The following is a 26,522-nucleotide window of genomic DNA, read 5'->3' on the forward strand; positions in this document are numbered from 1 at the left end:
AGCCTATCTGTTTGAATAAGAAAAGAAAAAGAAACGGTCCCCTGGGGTGATTTAGCACTCTCCTGAGACCCCTCCGCAGAGATTATACTGCCACAGGAAGGGGCCTTTTGGCCTTGGGAGACCCTGAAAACTTTCCATTACCATCCCCCATCACCCATAACGATAAAAACTCACTCCTAACCCTGTCGGGTGCTCAGCTTTTGGGAGGGGATCCCACTGAGCCCGCTGGTGATAATAAAGCTTAAGCTTTCCCTGCTTTCCTGGGTGCCCCTTGAGTTTCCTCGGTCACTTCAGATTTTCCGCAACAAGATCTCTGAGACCAAGGGCACAGAATGCCTAGCATCTCCGATGGATATACACTGTTGTCCAGAATCCTCTTCGGGTTCACCTGCTGACCTCATTCAGATAGCACCTCCACCCAGTGATAAGATGAGATGAAATTTAGGAAATGAGTTCTAATACTATGATTCTGTTTGCCAGTTCCTTTCTTCAGGGTCTCAGGTTTGTTGCTGTTTATTCCTGTAACTCTTCTCTTTTGCTGGGAAACCAAGCGGTCGGACTGTTCGGGAAACCAACAGAAACAAACAGATGACATGGCAGGTCTTAACATGCTCCTGCAGCCTCTGGTTTTCCTCCTTGTTCTCTTGGGCATCTACAGGATGCCAGGCCCTGCCTAATCAAGGAAGCTCTGTGGTCAGGATTACCAGGGAAGAGATGTAAAGTAGACCAGATGGACCAAAACACATTTATTTACCTGCTTTTGTATGCTCAGGTTAATACCTTTTTCCAGGTGAGCGTGTGTGAGATTTCTTAGCAGAATTATACCAGAGGAGCAAGCCTTCCTCAACTCTGCCGTCACGGAAGGTCAGCTCTTCTTGGGCACAGAACAATATGTCGCAATAATGCCACAGTGCTCAAAATCCATGTTGCTTTCTTTTGGTCTCTGTCTTCTGCAGGGAAGGGAGAGCCCCATAACCTGACCAGGAAGTATAGAGGAATTCAGCATCTCATATGTTAGTAGGTTATTAGGAGGAAACTAGAAGTGGATATGTGGCTTACTGGTGAGTCATCAGTAATTCAAAAGCACACCTTAAACATTGGGCATACACTATGATCTTCTTCCATTAAATATGGAATCAACAAGCAATTAAATATATTCATTTCTTTGGATTCAGCTCTTCCCCCCAAATCAATGTGCTCAAGAAATTATTAACGTCTATTGGTTGCCTAATTTTCTACTATCTGCTAAAACGTTTTTGATCTAATAAGACACTGTAGGGATCCCTTTGTTTCCTTGGGCCATAGACCAGCCCTTAGGAAGTTACTGGGCTTTAGAATACAATGAACTGGAGGTCAGTAACAGACCTTCTACTTGAGGTTCAAGGTTTCCCCACTTGAAACTCCACAGTGACTGGCCATTTTGTCTGCCTTACTCCTTCCCTTTATCCTTGTCCAGTTCCACAGTCACTTTCCTCCCTAAGTCATTGGTAGATTATTAGTCCCATTTTATAAACACACTGATACTAAGGTATCAGTCAGTGACTTCTGTGCTCCTACAGGCACTTAACGATTTTATATAGTTAATAGAAAAAGGCCAGCACTGAACTGAAAAGACAGCATCTAATCCTAGGACTTCAGACACTGGATCAACTGAGCGAAGTTCTTCTGGAAGCTCTCCATTCTCTGTGTTTGGTCTCCACATATAACTGGTGGATCAGGAAAGAGGCAAAATCCTACAGAAAGAGCACAGAGGAGAAAGGAATTAACTTGATTAACTTATGAGATCAGCTTTATTCTACCCAGGTTGGTGGGAGACAAAGGCTGTTGATGCCTTTGAACAGTTAGGGATGGTCATGTAGGCCTTGTTCTCCTGATAGCTTTTTCCTGGATTCCGACATGAGCATGAAAAACTGTGCTAAAAACCAAGTGGCTCAGCTGGAAACAAGAGGGTCACGTTGTGTTTGGGCCCTCTTAGCACAAAAGGTCTTCAACATGAAATTATGGGCTCCAATCTTATTTGGAGTATTGTTCACTCTATAAAAGATTTCTATTCCAGTTTAGTGCTCTGAAGATCATTTTCTCCTTCCTAAGAAGATGAATGTTTCCTCTTTTGTGATAAGAACAATATACCTGATTAGCTTCCCTTTCTCTTTGAGTGCTAGGAAGCTCTGTCCCTGAAGGGAAGTTTCACATTTATAAAATAGTGTAGATACCTCATATTCGCATTATTTTTCTTAATTGATGCTCTACTTTTATAGACTTTTTAAAATAGTTTGTGTAGTTTATATAGAAATTTTGTAGTTTGTGTTTCCTTATTTCTATTCTTTTTTTTTAAGGATTTTATTTATTTATTTGACAGAGAGAGAGAAGAAGAGAGAGAGAGAGAGAGAAAAGCAGGAGGAGGGACAGAGACAAAGGGAGAAGCAGGCTCCAGAATGAGCAGGGGGTAGGTGGGGGACTAGATCCCAGTACTCTGGAATCTTGACCTGAGCCTAAGGCGGACTCTTAAAGGACTGAGCCCCCCAAGTGCCCTCCCTATTTCTATTCTAATATAATTTTTTTTAGTGCACTGGCATTGTGAGCCATCCTAAGTCATTTGCAAAACAGGGAGTGGCTTAAGGCCACTTGAAGTCATTTGTAATACACACAGTGTTAGTTTTCATACCAGATGGGTACTTAGGTAGGAAAGAAACATTTATTGAAAAGTTGAATATACAGAAAGCATTCACCTTCAGCATCTACACTGCTACTCTGTTTCGACAGTCCCGGTTCCATGTTATCCCACCAGCGGGTCTGAGCTTCCTTTGTCTGGGAAAGAACCAAGTTGGGGTTCTTCAGCTTTGAGAGCAAAAGCCAGAAAAGGAATAATAATATGGACCTCTCCTTTCACTCCACTGGTATTGCCCACCTCCCCCAACTGGAATGATACATGAAGGTCACATTCCTTCTGCTTTATGCAGGTGACGGGGTGGGGGGGTTGGAGGGGTGGGGGGTGGTGTCCTGAGGCTGGACTCAAAAGCTTGATAGAGCAGCATTTTGCAGCAGACAGATTTAGGACAGAAGTGTTCCGCATTCCCCTAGAGCATTTTTCTCCCATTTTCCTTTTGTGGTTTCTGAAATCTTTTTGTGTCAGCGGCAAGAATCATTAGGTCTTGGGCTCAGAGCTCCTTCCTCTTACCGGCCTGGTATTGACTCCACGTGGGAGGGAGAGTCAGCAGAAAGGTATTTCTCTTTTCCTTCTGGAAGGGGGTGTGTCCTAGGCTTGTCTGCCTTCAAGGGCAGCCACAGGAACCAAGAGTGGCTTAGGTGTCAGTGGATCTGCAGGAGAGCCCAGGAGCAGCTGTTCAGATGTTAATTAGCGATGTCTTTCTGAACATTATTAAGAAGTGATTGAACCCTAAGTACAGTGGAGGAAGGGCTTCCAGAGGCTGTGAGGAGAGGAGTCACCAGGTAAGCCCGACATCTGTGATTTGATGCCTTAGAATGTGTATGACTATCACCAGTATTATCTGTTACTTTGAGATACCCCCCCCCGCCCCCACCCCAGGTAAAACTCTCATTTCAAGATCCCATTTCCGGAGGAAGGTTGAATAAAGGAATAGGGAAGGAGAAAGCAATGAGAAGAGAGACAAAAGAGTTCATCCTCGTGTGACTGTATTAACTGAGGTGATTTGCTGGTTCTGACTACAGGTTTTCTGACTCAAAGCACAAAGTTCTCTCTATGCCTTAGAACGGAGGACCTCCTGTTCCTCAGGTGTGTGAGGTAGATCTACTGGAATAAAGAAGGAGCCACCAAGGATACTTGTTAAAAACATCAATTTCACGACTGCTGCTGGTCAGTAATACATTAGCTTTAGCAAACTCTTAAAATAAAAATATGCTGGAGCAGATTCAGTTTATTTTTACTTTAGATGAATTCATAAAGCTTTGCTGAACCAGTATAAATTTGAGAAGTACTTTCCAACTTAGCTCCTACCTTGGACTCAGAAAAATCCCCAAATCGGCCCTTATAATCATTTCTCCTGTTCCTTCCCAGTAATAAATACAAAGTGATACCCTGTATTTTCTGACAGGCCTTGAAAATTGGCAACTTTTCCTTTTCCTTTTCTTTCCTTTTTTTAAAGAAAAATCCATTTGTGTAAACCCAATATCCTAGATGTTGGGAAATTACTGAAGAAAGTACACAAAGAAGATCAAAGTGGAAGAGATGCGGAGAAATGATGCCTGTGGCTTTTCCACAATGATATCCACTAAATGAATTCTGATAATAACACAGATAGGTGGGAAATTACAGATAGAAAAGAAATAATAAAAATAGATAAACATATAATTTATTCAAATATTAGCACAGCCTTTTATGTTCTTTCCCTGTAATAGAACCACTGCTAATTATCCAGTCATAACCAAAATTCAAAACAGTATTACAAAATGGCTACAGAAATAGCACTTTATTCAACTATTAGCAAGTAGAATGGTAGAACGTAGAATGTAGAATGTAGAATGGTGGCAATAAGCATCGAGATTTAAAGTAAGATCTAAATTAAGATTTGAAATGTGTGTATGCATACTGATGCTTCTCTGGCTGTCTTGCAGACCCTTCTATTTTGTGCACAGCCACACATTGATGGGAATTACTCTCTAAAAAGGGAGTAAATTTAATTTCTTTCTCAAGTAGGGATAGGGTTACCATTATAGGATTTATCTCTTATTGTGCTGAAGGTAAGGGGGAACACCAGACTTGCACCCATACGCCCTCTGATGTCATAATTAAATGAATGCAACTGTTCTCCTAGAAAAAAATAAATGAGCGCATTCATTTAAACTAGGGTATAAGCGACTAATTTTAGTACTTTGGTTGGGAGTGAAAGCAAGCTGGAAGCAGCAAGAGGGTCCAGGTTATTGAAGGTGAAATGCCCAAATTCCGAGACCCCTCCAAAGACGACCACCAGAGTCCAGAGTCAAAGCCAAACAGCAAGGGTCGTTTATTACAAGTTCGAACCCGGACCTCCACGCACTCGTTACCGGTGACGCTAAGAGGTCCCGAGATCGGGATCACAACACCTGTTATACATTATTTTTGGGGAGGCAGGGACTTAGCATACATCATAGTATCTTGTAACAAATCGCCACATACCGCGGGAAAATCATAAAGCAACTCTATAATATGACTGGCGCGCTACACAGCGGGAAAAGGCTGGGAACAGATTATTGGTTAGGTCAAAGGGCTGTCATTCTTCGAACTGCTTGGTTGGCACTGCTAGGGTATGTGTCACCTCAGGATTGGTCGGGGTCTCCCTGTCAAGCCAGGGGGCGCCAGATGGTTATTATCTCTTGCACCCAGAGCCAGGTGGGGGGTCCGGGAGCAGTCATGCTGTCATTTCCAATTCTGGGTGGGGGTTTCTCTGGTACCAGATGGCTTGTTATCTCTCAGCCCAGAGCCGGGTGGGGGTCCGGGATTGGCCATTCTGTCAGGTTCAGTTCTGGGCAGGGGATGTGTGGTTACAGAGTGTCTATAGAAAGTCTGCTGGTATTTTTCCATCTCCTCATGGGTTAGCAAGCGAAGGTATAAAAGCAGAAATAGTGGTAATGGTCATGATTTTATTCCCTAAGCTTCTCAAAGGGTGTCACCAGTGGTAGGGGTGTGTCACGAGGGTGAAGAGCTCAGAAGATGGACAAGTGGCATCCTTGGGACAGTTTCGCTGAATTCTCAGTTTTGCTGAATGCCACTCCTTATGAAACCATGTTCCACCCAATCCAAACATGTATTTGCAGCTTTAACAATATTCTACCTTGTTCTCTTTCTAAAGTTCTTTGGCAGGAACTACCCATAGCTCCAGAAAAGGGGAAACCCTGTTCCCAAACATGGCAGAGTTTGAGTTGTGTGCGAGCAGGGAAGTGCTCACGGGATGTCCAGGTCTCCATGTTCAGTCTGAGACAAGCTAGAAACCTGATCTTAATAGTTGTGAAAATAATCTAGAAACTTGGGGGGATGGTGCAAAAGGTCTATAGCATCATGGACTGACACATCATCTCTCACACGCCCCGCTGGTTCCAGCCTTGCTGAAATCTACAACCACAGTGTCCAAACCCATGGAAAAGGGAAGTTTTCCTCCCACACCCCTCCCCAGCAAGCCACAGAGAGTGTCAGAGGCTCCTGTCTGATAGCAAGTGGAAACCTGGAATTCTGCAATGTTGAGAATGAAAAGCCATGAGAATTAATAAGTGGGAAAGTGCCCTGGCATTTCCTGGAGTTGAAGTAAATTCCCCGTGCACAGTTGGTTGGGTAAATGGTATGTAAAGAGGAAAACAATGGTGAGGTATGCAGCCCTCAGACTGTGCACACTGGAATTAAATCTTGTTGATGGGGCTTCTCAGGCCCCCGTGAGGTCTCCAGATCCTCAGTTCTAATGTCCAGTTTTGATCTCTGTGGCCTACAAACCTTGGAAACTCTAGTTTTTTCATTTTGTTTTAAATAAAGCCCTTTAAAATGAAGACTTTAAAGTCCAAGATAATTTCCTTGTTTGCTTTTTTCATCCTAAGATAACATTTAAAAAAGCTGATTGTAGAAGTTCCTTGATTGTTTAGGGATAAGCAGGCATTACTATAAATTAGCGGAGTTAGGTAACTTGTCACAATGGAACAGATCCACACCTGCAAAATTTTGGGTAAAGAGACTTTGTATTAAGCAGATTATATTTTCCATGAAAACCCTGCATACTTGTGTTTGTAGTTTTGCTCAATTTTGCTTAAAGACTTCCCTGTGCTTAATGTCTTAGAAAATCAGGCTAATTGTTTCTCATAAGAAACTTAAGGATATAGTTCTTAATCATATAACACTGTATGATGTTGTTGACCAAGGTACTAATTAAGTAAATAGGAGAAAAAAAAGACACAGCAGTAGAATTTATACATATTGAAGTCAGAACTTTATTATACAATGAAGGTGGCCTTTAAAACTGATAAAGAATTATCAAGTTATCTTGTTAAAGAATGGTTTAGTCAAGAAACGTAGTTGGGATAATTGGTTGTTTATTTGGAGGAAAATCAAAGTAAACACTTATTTCATACCAAAACCTAAAGTAACTCCAGGAGGATTAAAAGTTTAAATGTATTTTAAAGTTAAAGAAGGTTTAAAAGAAAATATATGTATATTTTTACAGTCCTTTTATAAAAAAATTTTTTGAGCATGATCCCTAGTTTAAAATACATAATGGAAAGGAGTGACAGATGTGATTTCATGAGCTCTTGTGCAGAACACAGGAAGTTAAAAAATTTTTTAACAGAATTTATAATGGAAGTGACAAAGAGCTAATATCCATGTTATATAAAAGTTCCAAAGAAGCAGTTCTTAAGAAAAAGGAAACATTCCAATAGAAAAACTTAGAATAGTGACTTAAAAAGTCAAGCCAGAAAAAAACAAAAAGCAAAAACAACAAATGACTAATAAACATCTGAAAAAAAAAAATGGCATACTCTTTGAGATAATCAGAGACATGGAAATTAAAACAATTAGACAAAAAGTTTGTCTTTTTGTCGGCAAACATTAAAAAAGGTACTGGGGACAGTGTGATGACATTGGCATTTCTACGCCTCCCTGGAGTGTGTAGCTGGGTACAAATGGGAGGGCATTTGGCCATGCTGATCAAAATTTAAAAATGTGTGGACCTTTTGAAGCAGCACTTTACTCAAACCTGGAAAAAAAATCCCAGGTTGCCCAGAATTAAGAACCCACAAGAAGAAGCTTAACAGGAGGAACATTTGAGGGCAGATTATAGGAGTCCAAATAACGAACCTGCCACCATAATGCGTGTGCTCTTTATCTGAACATAGTGTGGAGCCTGGAAAGCTTTGGAGTATGGACTGACATAATATTTGCAGGATAGATGGAATGCTAGGAAACTGGTTCTTTGTCTAGTAGAATAATTTAGGGAATATGATTGGGAAACTTAGTTTTATTCATTAGGAAGCTATGATGAAAATACTGTTAATAGGCATAGGGAAACAAAGAAAGAGTGTCTTTTAGTATACTTGAAATAGTTGAGATTTATCGGTCTAAGCCTTGAATGAAAGTTGGATATCAGTTTTACTCTTGTTTAGAAAGGTACCCAAGAGGAGCCTGTAGCATCTTCAATCTGACAATTAACATAGAAGATGCCACAAACGCTATTCTCTGTTCTTTCCAATAGGCCTGATAAAGTGTGTTTTCATCCTTAGACACTGACGACACACATTTGCTAGGAGGATAGATTTGAAATGTATATTCTTCTTTTTCCTGAACAAAGAAGTTTTGTAAGGAACTCGGATGGACATTAGATGAACAATCAGGACCTTATTAAAAATCATATCCCAAACAACAAAAGGCACTGGCTCAGAGTCCAAGAGAAATATTAGATTCTTCGGGGAGAGAAATTTGAAGAAATAGTTGATAAATTCTTTTTATTTAGAATTTAAAGTCTACCCTTCTCATTTTCGGCAAGCGTGAAATGGAAATAATCCCCACTTTATTTACAAGATTGCCAAAATAACCAAAGGGATACATATACGAACATTTAGTGAATTACAAAGAATTTTTCTTGTTTCTTATTATGTAACCTAACCATCACCTCCCTCAAGAGCGATTCAAGTACTTTTTCAAGGGAACAATCTAAGAGGAAGTTCAAATTCCATGGGTTTTTACCTGTTCTAAGTAAGCAGAGTCATGTGGGGAAGATGGGAAAGAAACCTGACCTGGGGATTCCCGGTAGGCTGGTCCCCACTGCTAAGCGGAAGGATTGGCTGGAAGAAACAACTGGCACGTTCTCTGGAATGCCATTAATCGTCCTTTAAGAGCTTGGTACTAATGTTGGCTCTACTGAACCATGAATGACAGGAGAATATCTTCAGTTATAAGGGGTTGGAAAAGAGCCAGCCCCTGAGGCTGGCAGTCAGGCTCTTACAAAGGGATTGAGCTGAACTTGGCTGTGGGAAATGAACTCTACCAGCACATGGGAAGAAGTGTTGGGTGATGAGCTAAGAACAATAGATCATCCTGTATCTTTGCTGAGATATAAAGTACAGAACCTTTGTTAGTGGGGAGCACACAGCCATGCCAGGCTGACAGCACCAGCAATAGGAGAAAGTTTTGTAACCAAAGTTCCCACGAGTGAGAAAGGACACACAGACTTGTAAAAAATATTTCTCAATTTGGGGATCGAAGGGGATCCGGTGAAGATGTAGGGTCACACAATGACTCTGAAGGGAGATCCATTCAAGGAAATACTGCAGGGTTTAAAATAGGGAACAGGGGTGCCTGGGTGGCTTAGTGGGTTAAGCCTCTGCCTTCAGCTCAGGTCATGATATCAGAGTCTTGGGATCGAACCCCACATCGGGCACTCTGCTCCGCGGGGAGTCGCTTCCTCCTCTCTCTCTGCCTACTTGTGATCTCTCTCTCTCTCTTTATGAAATAAAATCTTTTAAAAATAAAATAAAATAGGGAACAAAGAGACCCCAGCCACCCAGCGGATGTCTTCAGAAGTGGGTCTGGAGAACAGCTTTTGGAGTTTCCCTTACTGGGTGGAGCTAGCGTGTGTGAACTGCCCGTGCTGTGAACTCCCCCACGTCTGGCATAGTGCCTGGGAAATTGGAGGCGCTCAATATCCAAATTAGAGTTTAGCAGATTGGTAAAATTAGAATTTAGCATCCTGGGGAAGGAATGACAAGCTAGGTCATTCCTTTTGTCTCATCCAGCCTTATGATTCTAAGATTTTTAAAAACCACACCTCTCTTCTCAACTCAAGGACTTTATTCTTAGTAGGTGCTCAGCGCATCTCAACAGATAGTGCAGAATTATAATAACCAGTTTGAGGAGGAAACAGGTATAAACCCCAGGAAAACATATTACCCTTTCCCAGCTTAGATGTAATGGCTGACAGACACTAAAGAAAAGAATAATTAAATAATTAATACCCAAAGAGAAACTGGGAAATGGGCATAGAATCTGAATGTGAGTAGATCTGAGCTCAGCTTATACTATTGCTTATTTTATAGAAGAGAAAACTGAGTTCCAACATTTTTTTTTTCCCTTTAACTTTCATAAGTTCTGACCCATGGGAGACAAACCTGGGGCTAGGTTCTAATTCATCTAGCTCTTTTCTGTTACGTTGCTACAACAGAAGAACACTAAAAACATGCTAAAATATAAAACATGTGCTTTAAATTGTACTACACACTCATATTTATATAGATACTCACAGATTTTCGGTAACTAAATTGTAGTTCTTCCAAAAGAAGGGTGTCTAACTGAAGATTCACCAAACCTCCCAATATTTTTCCAGATGTGAATTGGTTGTCTTTTCTGTCCCCACCTAACCTTTTCACCTGACTTCTACTAGATCTGTCCACTTAAAGGAGCATAAAGAAACTCTTCTCAAAGACAAAAGGCCCAAGGATTCCTCCACAAAGACAGAACCCAATGAAAGTGTTACCAAAACGTTATAAAATAAAACGTGAAATAAAACCAAGCTTTTATAGGTCCTCTGTTGGTAAAAACAATCGGTTCTATTTGAGTCATGATGTCCTTCAGATCCTAATTGGAGATCTGCTATTTCCATGACTGTGTACATGCAGACGCTCGCATGTGTGTGTGTTATGCCCCTGTAAGTCCAAGACAGAGAGGAGGGAGACAACTATATTGGGAATTCTATTTATAGAGGAAGAAACAGTCCCATAAATATTAGTGCCAGGAAAGCGGCCCAAGTGTGCAACAGGGTCTAAGATTAGAATGTTGCTGCAAATGCTGGGAAGTGTAGGTGTGAGCAGTTCCAACTCAGCACCACTGTTGATAAGGTGACAACTGTTGACATGAATAAATAATATTTGGAGCCCATAAATACGTAACTGGAAGAATGGAGAGACAATGGACAGCCTTCTCTAGAGGCGTAGTAGCAAATCCTAATGATTGTTCTCTGCAAACTGAAGGACAGGGATTATCAAGAATGAATTCACTTGAATGAATTCAAGGAAGTGAGGGGGGGGTTTTACTGTGGCCAAGCCTTCCCACTGCAGCTGGTGCCAACACAGCTGTGGGTCAGGCATCATCGGCCCCCAGCTGCCACAGGGCGAGTGATATAAACACAGGTACTCTGATGTCAACAACAACTCCTCGTCTGCGGCAGGGGCACACAGATTCTGAGAAGGTTTTTAATAATCAGGACACTTTCCGCTTGGAAGGAAGTGCTGAAATACCCTGAGGATTGCCTCTAGTAAAGTCAAAGTTAGGTAGAATTTGAGATTACCCTAGGCACACACACACACAGACACACACACACACACACACACACACACACACACACACACACATTTCTTGATATCCACACTGTCCAGGACTCTCTTTTGAGTCAGATAATTCAGTTACTGTAACAATGTATTTTTATTACCTTGTAACTGGGGTCCATCTTTTCATTTATATCGTGTTGGCCATTGACCTGGAAGCACCTTTTATTTGGTGAGCTAATTTGATTCACAACTGAAGTCAAATTCTGCACAATTCAATAAGTAATTATAAATAATAGTGATGAATTTAAAATTTAGTAATGCTAGTATGAATCGCTAACCATAATTGAGGCTTACCACCTACCAGACATTGTTTTAGGTATTGTACATGCAATAATGCATTCAAATCTCTGAATTAATACCATTTCCTCCATAAGACAGATTAGTAAACTGAGGTATGGAAAGCCTGAGAAAATGTCAGGGGACGCCCACTTGATCAATGTCAAAGCTGGTACCTGAGCCCTGGGCAATCCAGTCACAGTGCTTGGGTCCCATTCGTCTTGAAACACTATTTTCCCACCTTTGACTAGTTGTCAAATAGAGGATGCCCGTTTACAAGTTAAATTTGAATTTCAGAAATACGACAGATAATTCTGAGCAATGAATATGGTCTCAAATATTGTGTGGCACATACTGAACACTAAAAAAAATTAGTCATTTACCTGAAATTGAGTCTTCCCACCTTACCCCAGAAGGAGGTGCATGTACCAAGGAAGCAAAGAAAACATTTTGATTAGTTTGAGCTTTGGTTCCAAACGCCACAGCAGAATCCAAATCACAGGCTTGGCCTTGGAGCTGAACTCCTGTTTTCTATCCCAGAACCAGTCTAGAGTAACAATTCTTAAACTTGCCTAGAGGTCAGCATCCCTCGGTTGCTTTAATTATGCACCTGGCTGGGCCTGGTGGAATGGGGGCACCTGTATTTTCTAATGAGCTTCCAAATATTTTCTTTTCTCTCCCTCCTCTTTCTTCCCCACACTCTCCCCACGCCCCCTTCCTCCTCCTCCTTTTTTATAGTCCAGCTATTCATGATTGGCCTAGAGAGCAGTGACCGGGAATCACTGGTCTGAAACCCTGACCGTAAGTAACAATTTGTCATTTCTAGCAAGTCCAAGGAGACCGCCCAGAATTCACCCTCCACATGGGAGGCAGAGGGGATAAACAAACCAAGAGTATGAGAGAGCGTTTCCTCACAGTGCCCAGGCTGCCATCCAGGCCTCCTTGAGATGGGTTTACTGTCTCAAGCCTAGACAACATGAGGGAGAAAGAAGGTTTTTCAGAGAGAGAGGGACTGAGAGAAATGATTGAGAGAAAGAACCGTAAAAGGGCCAGGCCTCTCATTGGGAAGCCTCCCTTCTCCTCCCCGGCATGAGGAGAAGATAGGTCACACCCACATGCATGGGTGGGCTCCAGCACTAAAGACCATGGTCTAAACAGTGCTCAGTGTCAGGAACTTACATTAAAACGTTTTCCCTGAAGTAGAGAAAAAGTGAGAATGATATTTTTTAAATAATTAATTAAGCAATCATGCAAAGATTTTATTTATTTATTTATTTATTTATTTATTTATTTATTTATTTGACAGAGAAAGATCACAAGTAGGCAGAGCAGCAGGCAGAGAGAGGAAGGGAAGCAGGCTTCCCAGTGAGCAGAGAACCTGATGCGGGACTGGATCCCAGGACCCTGAGATCATGACCTGAGTTGAAGGCAGAGCCTTAACCCGCTGAGCCACCCAGGCACCCCTAAATTTATTTATTTTTATTATCTATGTTAGTCACTGTATAGTACATCATTAATTTTTGATGTAGCGTTCCGTGATTCATTGGTTTGCATTTAACACCCAGTGCTCCTTACAATCTGTGCCCTCCTTAATACACATCACCAGGCTAATACATCCCCCCACTCCTTTTCCTCTAAAACCCTCAGATTGTTTCTCAGAGTCTGTAATCTCTCATGGTTCCTCTCCCCCTCTGATTACCTCCCCTTCATTTTTCCCTTCCTTCTCCTAATGTCTTCCGTGCTATTCCTTACATAAATAAGTGAAACCATATGATAATTGATTTTCTCTGCTTGACTTATTCCACTCAGGATAATCTCTCCAGTCCTATCAATGTTGATGTAAAAGCTGGGTATTCATCCTTTCTGATGGCTGAGTAATATTCCATTGTATATATGGACCATATGTTATCCATTCTTCTTATGGATAAGATGAATGGATAAGAAGGGAACACTCTTCAATTTCATAAAATCCATTCTCAAATTTCATAAAATTCATTTGCTGAAGGGCATCTTGGCTCCTACCACAGTTTTGCTATTATGGACATTGGTGCTATGAACACTGGGGTACATATGACCCTTTTCCTCACTACATCTGTACCTTTGTAGTAAATATCTAGTAGTACAACTGCTGGGTCATAGGGAAGTTCTATTTTTAATTTTTTGAGACACCTTCACACTGTTTTCTAAAGTGGCTGCACCAAGTTGCATTCCCACCAACAGTGCAAGAGGTTTCCCCTTTCTCCACATCCTCTCCAACATTTGTTGTTTCTTGCCTTGTCAATTTTGGCCATTCTAACTGGTGTATGGTGGTATCTCAATGTGGTTTTGATTTGAATTTCCCTGATGGCTAATGATGATGAACATTTTCTCATGTGTCTGTTAGCCATTTGTATGTCTTCTTTGGAGAAGTGTCTGCTCATGTCTTTTGCCCATTTTTTGACTTGATTATTTATTTTTGGGGTGTTGAGTTTGAGAAGTTTTTTATAGATCTTGAATATCAGCCCTTTGTCTATAGTGTCATTTGTAAATATCTTCTCCCATTCCGTGGGTTGCCTCTTTGTTTTGTTGACTATTTCCTTTGCTGTGCAGAAGCTTTTTAACTTTAAGTTCATTTAAGTTCATTTTATTTAAGTTCATTTTAAATGAACTTTAAGTTCATTTTTGCTTTTGTTTCCCTTGCCTTTGGAGACATGTCTTGAAAGAAGTTGCTGTGGCCGATGTTGAAGAGGTTATTGACTATGTTCTCCTCTAGGTTTTTGATGGATTTGAGGTCTTTCATCCATTTTGAGTTTATATTTGTGTATGATCCAGTTTCATTCTTCTGAATATAGCTGTCCGATTTTCCCAGCACCATCTATTAAAGAGGTTGTCTTTTTTCCACTGGATATTTTTTCCTTCTTTGTCGAAGATTATCTGACCATAGAGTTGAGTGTCCATATCTGGGTTCACTATTCTATTCCATTGTGTCTGTTTTTGTGCCCGTACCATGCTGTCTTGGTGATCGCAGCTTTTAATATAGCTTGAAATCAGGTAACATGATACCCCCAGCTTTGTTTTCTTTTTCAACATTTCCTTGGTGATTTGGGATCTTTTCTGGTTCCATACAAAATTTAGGATTGTTTGTTCCAAAACTTTGAAAAATGCTGATCGTATTTTGATTGGGATGGCATTGAAAGTATAGATTGCTCTGGGCAGCATAGGCATTTTAACAATGTTTATTCTTCCAGTCCAAGAGCATTGAAGGTTTTTCCATCTTTTTGTGTCTTCTTTGATTTCTTTCATGAGTGTTCTGTAGTTTCTAGAGTTTAGATCCTTTACCTCTTTGGTTAGGTTTATTTCAAGATCTTATGGCTTTTGGTGTTATTGTAAGTGAAATCGATTCTCTGATTTTTCTTTCTATAGTTACATTGTTAGTATATAAGAAAGCAACTGATTTCTGTGTATTGATTTTGTATCCTGCCACATTACTGAATTGCTGTATGAGTTCTAGTACTTTGGGGGTGGAGGCGTTTGGGTTTTCCACATTAAGGATCATGTCGTCTATGAAGAGAGAGAGAGTTTGACTTCTTTGCCAATTTGAATATATTTTATTTCTTTTTGTTGACTGATTGCTGTTGCTGGGACTTCTAGTACTATGTTGAACAATAGTGGTGAGGGTGGGCATCCTTGTCGTGTTCCTGATCTTAAGGGAAAGGCTCTCAGCTTTTCCCCATTGAGAATGATATTTGCTGTGGGCTTTTCATGTATGGATTTTATGAAATTGGAGAATGTTCCCTCTATCACTATACTCTGAAGAGTTTTAATCAGTAAAAGAGGCTGTATTTTGTCAATTGCTTTTTCTGCATCAATTGAGAGAACCATGCAGTTCTTGTCTCTTCTCTTACTTATGTGTTCTATCACATTGACTGATTTGCAAATGTTGAACCACCGTTGCATCCCCCAGGGATAAATCCTTACCTGGTTGTGGTGGATAATCCTTTTAGTGTACTATTGGATCCTATTAGCTAGGATCTTGTTGGGAATTTTGGCATCCATGATCATCAGGGATATCGAATGAATGAAATTCTCATTTTTGATGGGGTCTTTGCCTAGTTTGGGGATCAAGGTAATGCTAGTTTAATAATCTGGAAGTTTCTTTCTGCTTTGATTTTTTGAAACAGCTTGAGGAGAATAGGTATTATTTCTCTTTTGAATGTTTGGTAGAATTACCCAGGAAATCTATTAGGTCCTGGATTCTGTTTTTGAGAGGTTTTTGATCACTGTTTCTATCTCATTACTGGTTATTGGTCTATTCAGGTTGTCAATGTCTTCCTGTTTCAGTCTTGGTAGTTTATAGGTTTCCAGGAATGCATCCATTTCTTCTAGGTTGCTTAACTTACTGGCAATAGCTGTTGATAATAATTTCTGGTAATTTGTGTTAGTCATGATCTCTCCCTTTTCATTCATAATTTTATTAATTTGGGTCCTTTCTCTTTTCTTTTGGGTAAGTCTTACAATGGTTTATTGATCTTATTAATTCTTTCAAAGAAGCAGCTTCTAGTTTCATTGATGTGTTCTACTGTATGTCTGGTTTCTAATTCATTGATCGCTGCTCTAATTTTAATTATTTCCCTTCTTGTGCATGAGTTAGGCTTAATTTGTTGTTGATTCTCTAGTTCTTGAAGTTGTAAAAAATAGTTTGTGCATTTGGGATTTTTCTATTTTTTTGAATGAGGCTTGGATGACCATGTATTTCTCCCTTAGGACCGCCTTTGCCATATCCAATAGGTTTCGGACTGATGTGTTTTCATTCTCATTGATTTCCATGAATTGTTTAAGTTCTTCTTTGATTTCCTGGTTAACCCAAACATTCTTGAGCAGGATGGTCTTTAGCTTCCATGTGTTTGAATTTCTTCAAAACTTTTTCTTGTTTCAAAAAACAAAACAAAATAAAACAAAAACAAAACTCTTCTTGAATTCCAGTTTCAAAACATTGTGGTCTGAGGATATGTAGGGAATAATCTCATTATTTGGTATGGGTTGAGACCGATTTGTGAACTCGATATGGTCTATTGAGGAGAAAGTTCCATGTGTGTTCAAGAAAAATGAGTATTCTGTTGTTTTAGGGTGGAATGCTCTCTCTCTCTCTCTCTCTCTCTCTATATATATATATATATATATATGAGGTCCATCTGGTCCAATGTGTCATTCAAAGTTCTGTTTCTTTGTTGATTTTCTGCTTAGATGATCTATTGCTGAGAATAGAGTGTTAAGGTCTCCTACAATTAATGTATTATTATCAATGTGTTTCTTTATTTTGGTTAACAGTTGGCATCTGTGGTTGGCTGCTCCCATGCTGGGGGCATAGATATTTACAATTGTTATATCTAGTTCTTGGATATACCTTTAAGAATGATATAGTGTCCTTCTGTATCTCTAACTACAGTCTTTAGCTTAAAATCTAATTTATCTGATATGCAAATTGTTACCACAGCTTTCTTTTGAGGTCCGTTGACATGAAAGATAGTTCTCCATCCCTTCAATTTCAATCTGGGTGTAACTTTAGGTTCAAAATGAGTCTCTTGTAGACAGCATATGGATGGGTCCCGTCTTTTTATCTGATCTGCAACCCTGTGACGTTTTATGGTAGCACTTAGGCTATTCATGTTGAGAGTGATTATTGAAACATATGATTTTATGGTCATCGTGTTGCCTGTGAGGTCGTTGTTTCTATAGATTGTCTCTGTAAATTTCTGTTCTATATCACTCTTGGGGTCTTTCTCCTTTTATAGAATCTCCCTTAATATTTCTTGTGGGGCTGACTTAGTGGTCATATATTCTTTAAGTTTTTGCCAGTCTTGGAAGCTCTTTATCTCTTCATCCATTCTAAATGACAGCCTTGTCAGACAAAGTATTCTTGGCTGCATGTTCTTTTCATTTAATACCCTGAATATGTCTAGCGAGTCCTTTCTGGCTTGCCGGGTCTCTGAATTTTTCCCGTGTTGAGGGTTCCTCTTCTTAGTCATTCTATTGAGGGGTGGTTGAGAGAATATATAGAGTCCAAGTTATTGACCACAAACCAAGCAAGATGTGCCTGTTTTAAAGGGACCTTAGGGTTGTTCTTCTTGTTCTTCTAGCTTGTCTTCTGGGGGAGGGGCCTGCCACACTATTACTCAGGCAATGCTATTTGGGCAGAGTTGACCTGCCCCCTTTTGGGGTGGGCAGTGAAAACTGGTTTGGGCTCAGTGAAAACTGCTTTGCGGGGGCTTTTGTTCTCGGTGACTTTCTTTGGTAGCTTTCTGACTCTCTTCCAAAAGTCAGAGCAGAAGTAACTGAGAGACCTCAGCCTGTTCTTCAGTAAGCACTGTAGGCCACACTGACTTCATTTTTGTCTATACTGCTAAAAAACCACAGTGTACTAGCTTGTGTGCCCTACAGCCACACTCCCAGCCTTCATTTCCAGGCTCAGGCACGTCTCTGCCCTTTGTGCTTCTAAAACTGCCAGCCACCCCCAGTTCACATGTGTGCCCCACAGATCTAGGTTTCATTCTGGGGGGCTGCCCCAAAGTCTGCAGGCAGTTCCCAGTGTGAGAGGATTTTGCCCTCTGGTGCAAGATCCCAGAGGATCCCTCCCCCTTCCATTTATCTTCTGATATCTGCCTGCAGAATCATCCCTCAATAGAATGATTTCAGGGTAACAGTTATGCAGACAATGGCTATGTTGGAGAAAACCACTAGTGGAAAAATAGATTCTCTAAGGGCAGAAAAGAGAACTTATCTGGCAGAACTTAAAAATGCTATCAGTGAGATCCAATCTAATCTAGATACTCTAACAGCTAGGGTAAACGAAGCAGAAGAATGAATTAGTGATCTAGAAGTTACTGTACCCAAACCTCTGTCTCAGAACAGAGAGTGGTGTTCACCTAAGGGGAGATGGGAAACATAAAAGTTGTATGTGTTTCATTGCTTGCTTTTCATGCTTCCCTAGAAAGCCCTGGAAAGGCTCTCTGCTGACATGTATGCCATTTCTGTGGTATTCTTTATCCTGTCTCTATCATCTTTTTTATTTTCTTGTAGATCAGAGAGCAAAGTGTGGGGTAGTACTTTCAGGCATGGCAGGGTTTTATGAGGGTTAAGGTATACCTGAGAAACAAGGGAAAGGCTGGAATGGAGGGTCCACCTTTGCATTTTCTGTGCTGCTAATCAAGGACACTTATTCTCGTGGTGGGTTAGTGAGTTTGGGAATTAGAGATTTTCATTTTTTCCCATGGAGATGTAAAAGAACATGGAGAGGCCATAAGGATGCATTCCTTCATTTCTGTCAGTGCTGTCCAGTACAACTTTTCAAAATGGTATTAAAATGCCACATAACACAAATGTACCATCTTAACCATTTTTAAGTGTGCAGTGTCAGTAGTGTGAAGTATATTCATGTTGGGCATGATATCTCTGGAACTTTTTCACCTGATAACATTAAATAACAAGTCCCTGTTTTCCCCTCCTCCAAGCCCTTGGCAACAGCCATTCTACTTTCTATTTCTATGAGCTTGACTTCTTTAGATACTTCATAGAAGTGGAATCATACAGGATTTGTCTTTTTCCGATTGGTTTCTTTTTTAAATCTAATGCCCTTGAGGTTTATCCATGTTGTATCATGTGACAGGATTTCCTTCTATTTTAAGGCTAAATACTATTCCGTGACTAATACAACTTTGGGCAATAATGGAAGTGTTTTGGAGTGCCTGGGTGGTTCAGTCAGTTGACGTCTTGATTTCAGCTCAAGTCATGATCTCAGGGTCGTGGGATCAATCCCTGTGTCCCGATCTCCACTCAGTGTGGAGTCTGCTTGAGATTCTCTCCTCTCCCTCTGCCCCTCCCTTTGCCCTCCCCCTGTGCATGTCTTTCTCTCTCTCTAAATAGTCTATAAATAATCAATCAATCTTTAAAAAAAATAAAAATAATAAAAATATAAAATATTTAAAAATTTAAAAATAAAAAATATCTTAAAAAATAGTGGAAGTGTTATGTGTCTACACTGCCTGACATTGGTGGCCACTAGCTACATGGCCACTAGCTATTGAGCCCTTGAAATGTGGACATTGTGACTGAGAAATTTCATTTCATTTTGTTGTAATTAAAATTAAAATTTAGATTGTCATATGTAACTGTAGGCTAGCATATTAGACAGAACAGTTCTAACTTACCATGATTTTAAATTTTTGTTGACACCAAATAACCTGGGTATATGCAGTTAATTTTGTGACCATAACTATGTGTTGAATTTTGTCCAAATTATTCTGATAGAAGCATAAACAAGGATAATTTGTTTATAATTACATCAACTATAAAGAAAGAAATTTGCTGGATTTGTTCATTATTATTTTTATGCTTAAGCACTCTGATTCTATCCTTATATTCATGGTTCTAAGGATCTTTGGTTATTTTAATGCTTGTTTTTCCTGAGATGAAAAGAAAACCTTGAAATATAAAAAGGCTGGATGTCAAATGCATTTGGTTGCAAAGTTAAGCAAGTCATGATTTTAAAATAGCCTGTGTTTAGTCAAATGTGATCTTCGAGAAGAGAGCTCTTGAGCAATTTTCTAGGCAGTTTGTAAAGATGGAAATTTACGACTTCTGCTACTGGAGTGGAAGTAATGGTCTTGAAGTAGAAAAATCATCAATCACTCAGGGCTTCTGATACACTCAGTTAGGCCCTACCACTGTACATTTTTAAGTTTTGGCTTGAATTACTTGTTTTTGTGCCTCAGCCTTGCATGGTACATCCGTTTTCTAGCCACAGACTGTGGCCCCAGTTGTTTATGCTGAGTCCAGGAGAAGGAGGGAGGCCAAATGAAGATGCAAGTCCACGTGCTCTGGTTCATCTCTTTCTTCATCCTCATTGAAGGCCAAGATGGCTTCCTGGGGGTGAGTTGGCATATGCCCTGTTTTCCCTCTCTACCACCTCTTCTTCTCTTCCTCTGTACTTTGAAAACCCATCAGGCTCTAGGCCACTGGAACTACATAATTTAATAGACTTGGCATCAGAAGCCTGGATTCTTGTTTCAATGTGATCCACATTAGCTGCGTGTAACCTGAGATAAGAAGTTTCATCTCTCAGAATTTAGAGGACCTAACTACAAAATAAGGCACTCAGACTGAGCCATCTAGAGAACTCCACTAGCTCAGCACATTTCTTCCTATTGTTTATTTGACCAAGGAAAGACATAGAGATTGACATGGCCAATCCTTGGACTCTCTTTCCTAACTACACTCACATTCTTGACACTTTTATCTAGGATCATGGTTTTAATGTTCTTTATACCTTGATGGCGCCCAAATTTACATCTGCATCTCAACCTTCTCCCCTGAACTCTACACCCATGTATCTACTATCTCTGTGGTATCTCTAATTGGGTGTCCAATAGGCCCCTTAACTGAAGATGTCCAAAATTAAATTCTTAATTTATTTTTCTCCACCAAACCTGCTTCTCCTTTCCCATCTCAGCAAGTGGTATCATTGTCCTTCTGGATGGTTGGGCAAAAAAAATGATTTTCATGTTTGACTCTTTCCATAATCCATATCTAAACCATTGGCTCTTGTTTCATTTTGCTTTGCTTTATCTTTAAAATACACCAATAATTCAAACATTTCTCACTCCCTCTATGGCTACCATCTTGATCCACACTTTCAGTATCTCTCACATGTGTTTTTCAATAACTCCTGAGATGCTCTCTCATTGCTTCTGTGCTTGTCTATTCTTAACATGGCTACAGGATTGAGCCTTCCAAAAAGTAAAGTAGAGCACTCTCACCTGTGTTCAGAACTTTCTGGTGGGTTCCTATCTCATTCAAATAAAAGCTAAACCATTGCCCTATAAAAAATCTACACAGCCTACCTCCTTGGAGATACTCTCTGACCTCACTTCCTGCCCCTCTCCTCTTACCCACTTCACAGAGCTACTCTGACCTCCTCACTCAGTCTTCAAATGCCAGGCATATTCTTACACCAGGGCCATTGCTGTTGCCTCTTCCAGGAAAGTTCTTTTTCTAGGGCTCCTCAATTCCCCACCTCCTTGAGAATTGTGCTCAAAAATTGTCTCAGGGAGGCCTTTCCTAGCAACCTCCCCATCATCTCTACCTTGGATTTTAGATCCATAATTTCCATTCATCCAGGAGATCCAACAAGGCCTTAGGAAGCCCTGCCGTAATTACTCTTTTCTTTTAAACAGAGAAATGAAGGCATCAACACAAGAAGAGGACTCATTGTTGATAAGAAAAAGCATCCAGGTGAGCCTCCCTTAGAGAGTGTGGTACAGTAGACCCTAATGCCAAGGGACCAGGGTTTCAACCTTAGAGGTGTTTCTGACTAGTTGTATGATTTTTTTTTAAATTTTATTTATTTGACAGAGAGAGAGAGAGAGATCACAAGTAGGCAGAGAGGCAGACAGAGAGAGAAGGGGAAGCAGGCTCCATGCTGAGCAGAGAGCCTGATGCGGGGCTCAAGCCCAGGATTCTAAGATCACGACCTGAGCTGAAAGCAGAGGCTTAACCCACTAAGCCACCCGATCCCCTGGTCGTATGATCTTTAACACACTATGAAACACCTCAAATCTGGGAAATGAGACAATCCCTACTAGCAAAATATTTGTGAAGATTAAATAATACATAAAGGCATGGTATCCTGCTCCATACCTGGCAAGTAGCTATTCCATACCCTTCCTTTTCTTCCTTATCTCAATCCTAACCATGTAATTAGTGGATACAACCCTCAGTGTACTAATAGGTTGTGTTCCTAATTTAATTTGTTTTTCTGATGTTTCAATCACTGAATGTATTTCTTCATGGAAAGAATGATGCAGACAGATGGTTGTTAGATTCCTGGGTCAGTTCACAAAAGCCTTTCTCCAGGGCAGGGATCTGTCATACGACAGTGTGCAAATAGTGTCATTGAACTTACCACCACACAAGGCTGCAGTTCTCCAGAAAATGAAATTAAAAATTCAATTTGGAATGCCATGCCATGAAAACATTTTCCCTGACAGTAAAAATATAGTTGGCATTTAGTGAGCTCTTCCTAGGTGCCAGGCACTATTTTAAGTGCATTAGGTGGGTTAAATCCTTACAATGACCCTCTGATTTAGGCACAATGGTCATCTTTATTTTACAGATGGTGAAATTAAGACACAGAGCTAAGGAATTGGAGGAATAATTCAATTCTGGACAGTCTGGCTCCAGGACCAGGGCCATGCACCTCTGACACTGACCATTTCCCCACTTCTTACCTGCTTGGGCAGTGGGAGCAAGAGTCCCGTTAGCTTTCTCTACTTGGTGTGGCTCCCAAGACCTGGGACAGGTTCCAGCCTGCAAGCAGAGGGGAGAGGAAAAGAGGGGCTGAGATTCCATGAAGTGAGATGGTAGAAGTTATGGCAGACAGAAAGCTCTTGTCCATGTTATGAGACATGTCAGACTCAACCAACTTCCTGCGGCCCTCTTGACTGCCTTCTAAAAAGTCTAGGAACTGATCCATTAATTTCCTTCTCTATAAATTTCCCTTCTGCCTGGCTCCCTGGATCCTTAAGAACAGGGATGGTCTCAGAGAAGCTCCCCATCTCATTTGTCCCTGCAGAAAGCTTGGATGTCTTGAGAAGTCTGAGACTTCTAAGAGATTTCACCAGTGGCAGTCAAAGGAGACCCAGGATAAAAGGATGTTCACCTTTTCCCCCTTTTTCTCTGAAGTCCTTACATTCCTAATCTGAAGTGCATAGATATGTTTGGGATGATCTGGAAATGCCATGAAATCTCACATTGTGTTTCATGCAAATGTGCCTAAATGAGTTCTGGGAGGGAGAATACTACTAGAATTCATGGTCTCCTGAGCCTAGAACACATAACAACAAAAAGTGCTGTTAGGGAAACAAAAGGTGCTGTTCAGGAGTGATAAGACTGAGAAGGGGGTGCATAAAGTCTCAAGTAAGGTTTGGTTTGGTTTTGCTTTTGCATTTCATGAAAGGTACTCAAAGTTGGCTAATTACTGAAACCTCTTTACAGTAGAAAAAAGTGGCTCTTTGGAGAGGAAATTGTGAGACTGGAGGTTTTTTGTTTTTTTGGTTTGTGTTTTTGTTTTGTTTTGTTTTGTTTTGTTTTTTAACATCCTTCAAGGAGGCTGGAGCTGGGAGAGCAAGAGGCAAGAGTGACTAGGATTTTCTCACCTCTTCTCCCTTGGGTCTTGATGCCTGAATCTTGACCTTGGATACATCCTGAGGAGCTATGTAAGGTCAGGAGGGTGATTGATGCCAGGATGGGTCAGGGAGAGTGGGAGCCCCTGGCCTGTCAAATTGGGAGAATAAACATAGATCAGACACATATGAGGCTATCTGCAAGTTTTCCTCCAGATGCTCATTTTTACTTAATGATTGGCAGAGCAGAAGTCAGTAACAAGCACCATGGCAAAGCCCATGACCCCCAGATGACATGTGATGAACACTTCCTGGTGGCTTCCTTGGCAATATTTCTCTTCCAGACTGAAAAAGGAGGCTCTTGACTATCTTCCTCTCTTTAGGCCCAGTCCAGGAGTATGAGCTGCTGCTTCAGGTGGCCTATAGAGATTCCAAGGAGAAGAGAGACATGAAGAATTTTCTGAAGCTTCTGAAGCCTCCATCATTATGGTTACAGAAACAAGTGAAGATTATTAGAGCAAAGGCCACTACATGTAAATCTCCCCTCTGGGGACTGGGAGTGGAAGGGGGAAGGTGGGTAGTAAGGATAGGTTAGGTTATGCTATGGAGACAGTCATCCCCAGAATATCTGTGACTTGAAAGAACACATGTTTTATTTCTTCTTCACGCTCTATCTTTATTAAACTTTGGCAGTGGGGTTTTGTTGGTGTGGTCACTTGGGAATCCAGGCTAATGAATCACACGCTATCTCAAATATACCCAGTTGGAGTCAAGAAAGAATAGAACACGCACGGGTTTCACACTAGCAGTTGAATTCTCTAACTCAGAATTGACACACATTAATTCTGCTCACAACTTATTGACCCATGTTGGTTTCATGGCCCCACTCAACATCAGGGGGCCAGGATATGTAATCCTACTATGTGCCCAGAAAAGAGCAAGAAGTAATTGACAAACAGCACTAATAATTAGAACACTCGGTTTCAGAGACGTTGAAAGATTGTCTAAAGCAGTAGTTCTCAATGTGTGGTGCCCTGATTAACAGCAGTAGTATCAGGGACCTTAATGGAAATGCAAATCCTTAGCCCCATCCCAGACTTACTGAATTAGAAATTTTGGGATGAAACCCTCCAGGTGATTCCCACACATGACAAAGCTTGAGAATCATTCACTATATATCATAATGCATATTTTTGCAAAAATGTCTGATGGCTTTGTCCCAATTTTTTTTTTTTGTCCATTATAAAGGAAAGCCTTTGGATGGGTGTTTTAGGTCATTCAGTGGGAATGAGCATACAGATTTGACTGATGGAATTTTTCATCATCTCCTCAGTTTTGCCATCTTGCTTATGGGATCTACCTGAGAATGGTGGTAGGTGGGTAGGAGGAGCCTCCAATAAAATAGTGGAAAAATAATTTCTAGATCTCTCTTAAATAACTTTCAGGTTAGCACACCCTCTTCTGCTTCTCTTTCCCATTCCAAGGACTATCTACTGGTCATCCATCCTTCTTTTGGATGCTAGACCCAGCCACTTGATTTTACGTTTGGTATCAGGCTCAGAATCTATTAGGTTGGACATATCCTTACCTTAAACATACTGCCACCATAGTTTTATCCTTCTAGCTCTTGGTGAGACACACTTGGTTCAGATTCTAAGTCAAAGCCAAGGATGAGAACTCAGCGTGGGTCAGTTTATAAACAAGATCCTGTGAGACCAAGTTCCGTTTTTTTTTTTGGTGCAGACTGTGGCAACCAGAATGGGGTTTTGCAGTGTGCCTGTGAGGATGGCTACACCTGGTTTCCACCCTCATGCCTTGATCCCCAGAAATGCTACCTTCACACAGCTGGAGGGCTCCAGAGCTGTCACTGTCATCTCAACAACCTCACCCACAGCATCAATTTCTGTGAAAGAACAAGTAAGGTTGGAAGGGTGCCAGGAGGAGAGCTCTGGTGTGGGGGAAGGAGGGGGGTGGTTCTCAGGCCCAACATGCCACAGGGAGGGAACTCTAGCTTCTCACCCACGTGTTAACTCTTTGTCTCCCTGAGCAGAGCTAGTGTTTGCAGGGTCACCAAAGGGCAATAGCAATATACCTCACTAGGCTTAGCAGGACACAGCAAGAAGTTCACAAGTATAGAAAATTCAGAAATGCGAATTGACATTTGGGCATCAGTTCAACCTTCATCCAGCTCAGCTCTGCAATTCTATGATTTTATTGAGATGGAGGGGGATTCACAGAAATCTCAAGTAGGAGAAATGCTTGAATAAATACAATTTTTTCCCTGCCTTCTTTGCATTGCTTTTGCCAATATCGATTTCTAGAAAAGGAAAGTCTAGAGGTGTGAGAGCAGAGAGGAGCACATAATTATTATACTGAAATATATGTTCTAGATGGACAACAAGTATGTGTACTGAATGCATTACCAAAACAAAACAGAAGGTAAAGGTCTAGCTTAGGAAACCAGTGGAAGCTGAGGGAGCTAAGTCTCCTTCAGTTTATGTTCAGTGGATGAAAAAGTGAGCCAAATGACATGGGCTCCAGGGCTTGAAGGACTTTAGGAAGTTTCCTCGGGGACTACATCAGTTTTCTTGAAACTCTGAATTTTGGTAGAGCTGTGCAAAGAGAGGGAGAATGTGAAATAACTCAGATTTCCTGGGCATTCCTGGTTCCCCTTCCCAGGACCATGCCAGTTCATGAAGGCCACACATATTTATTAGATGCCATCTTTACACCCAGATCTGAGGCAAATTATGGGAGGACACAATGAAGCATTTCTCT

The 26,522-nt window shown here is 40.8% G+C and overlaps 1 protein-coding gene and 1 long non-coding RNA gene across 4 annotated transcripts in view; one reads left to right on the top strand and one right to left on the bottom strand.

The window, feature by feature from the left end:
• Positions 1 to 3,292: 3,292 nt before the first annotated feature.
• The window catches only part of ADGRF1 (adhesion G protein-coupled receptor F1), a 43,217-nt gene continuing 19,987 nt past the window's right edge, over positions 3,293 to 26,522 (top strand). The window contains exons 1-6 of one of the 3 annotated variants that reach the window (XM_059400294.1): positions 3,293 to 3,450; positions 12,328 to 12,390; positions 20,337 to 20,493; positions 21,798 to 21,855; positions 24,128 to 24,277; positions 25,488 to 25,661. In XM_059400294.1, the coding sequence (XP_059256277.1) occupies positions 20,419 to 20,493; positions 21,798 to 21,855; positions 24,128 to 24,277; positions 25,488 to 25,661 (457 nt within the window). In that variant the 5' untranslated portion in view covers positions 3,293 to 3,450; positions 12,328 to 12,390; positions 20,337 to 20,418. The remainder of the gene's footprint in view (positions 3,451 to 12,327; positions 12,391 to 20,336; positions 20,494 to 21,797; positions 21,856 to 24,127; positions 24,278 to 25,487; positions 25,662 to 26,522) is intronic. The other 2 variants (XM_059400296.1, XM_059400295.1) reach the window with 2 other exon arrangements.
• The window catches only part of LOC132017987 (uncharacterized), a 35,295-nt gene continuing 32,633 nt past the window's right edge, over positions 23,861 to 26,522 (bottom strand). Inside the window, exon 3 of the long non-coding RNA XR_009404433.1 lies at positions 23,861 to 24,164. This is a non-coding gene — a long non-coding RNA (uncharacterized LOC132017987). The remainder of the gene's footprint in view (positions 24,165 to 26,522) is intronic.

The sequence above is a fragment of the Mustela nigripes genome, chromosome 5 (genome assembly GCF_022355385.1).
Source record: "Mustela nigripes isolate SB6536 chromosome 5, MUSNIG.SB6536, whole genome shotgun sequence".
NCBI lineage: Eukaryota > Metazoa > Chordata > Mammalia > Carnivora > Mustelidae > Mustela > Mustela nigripes.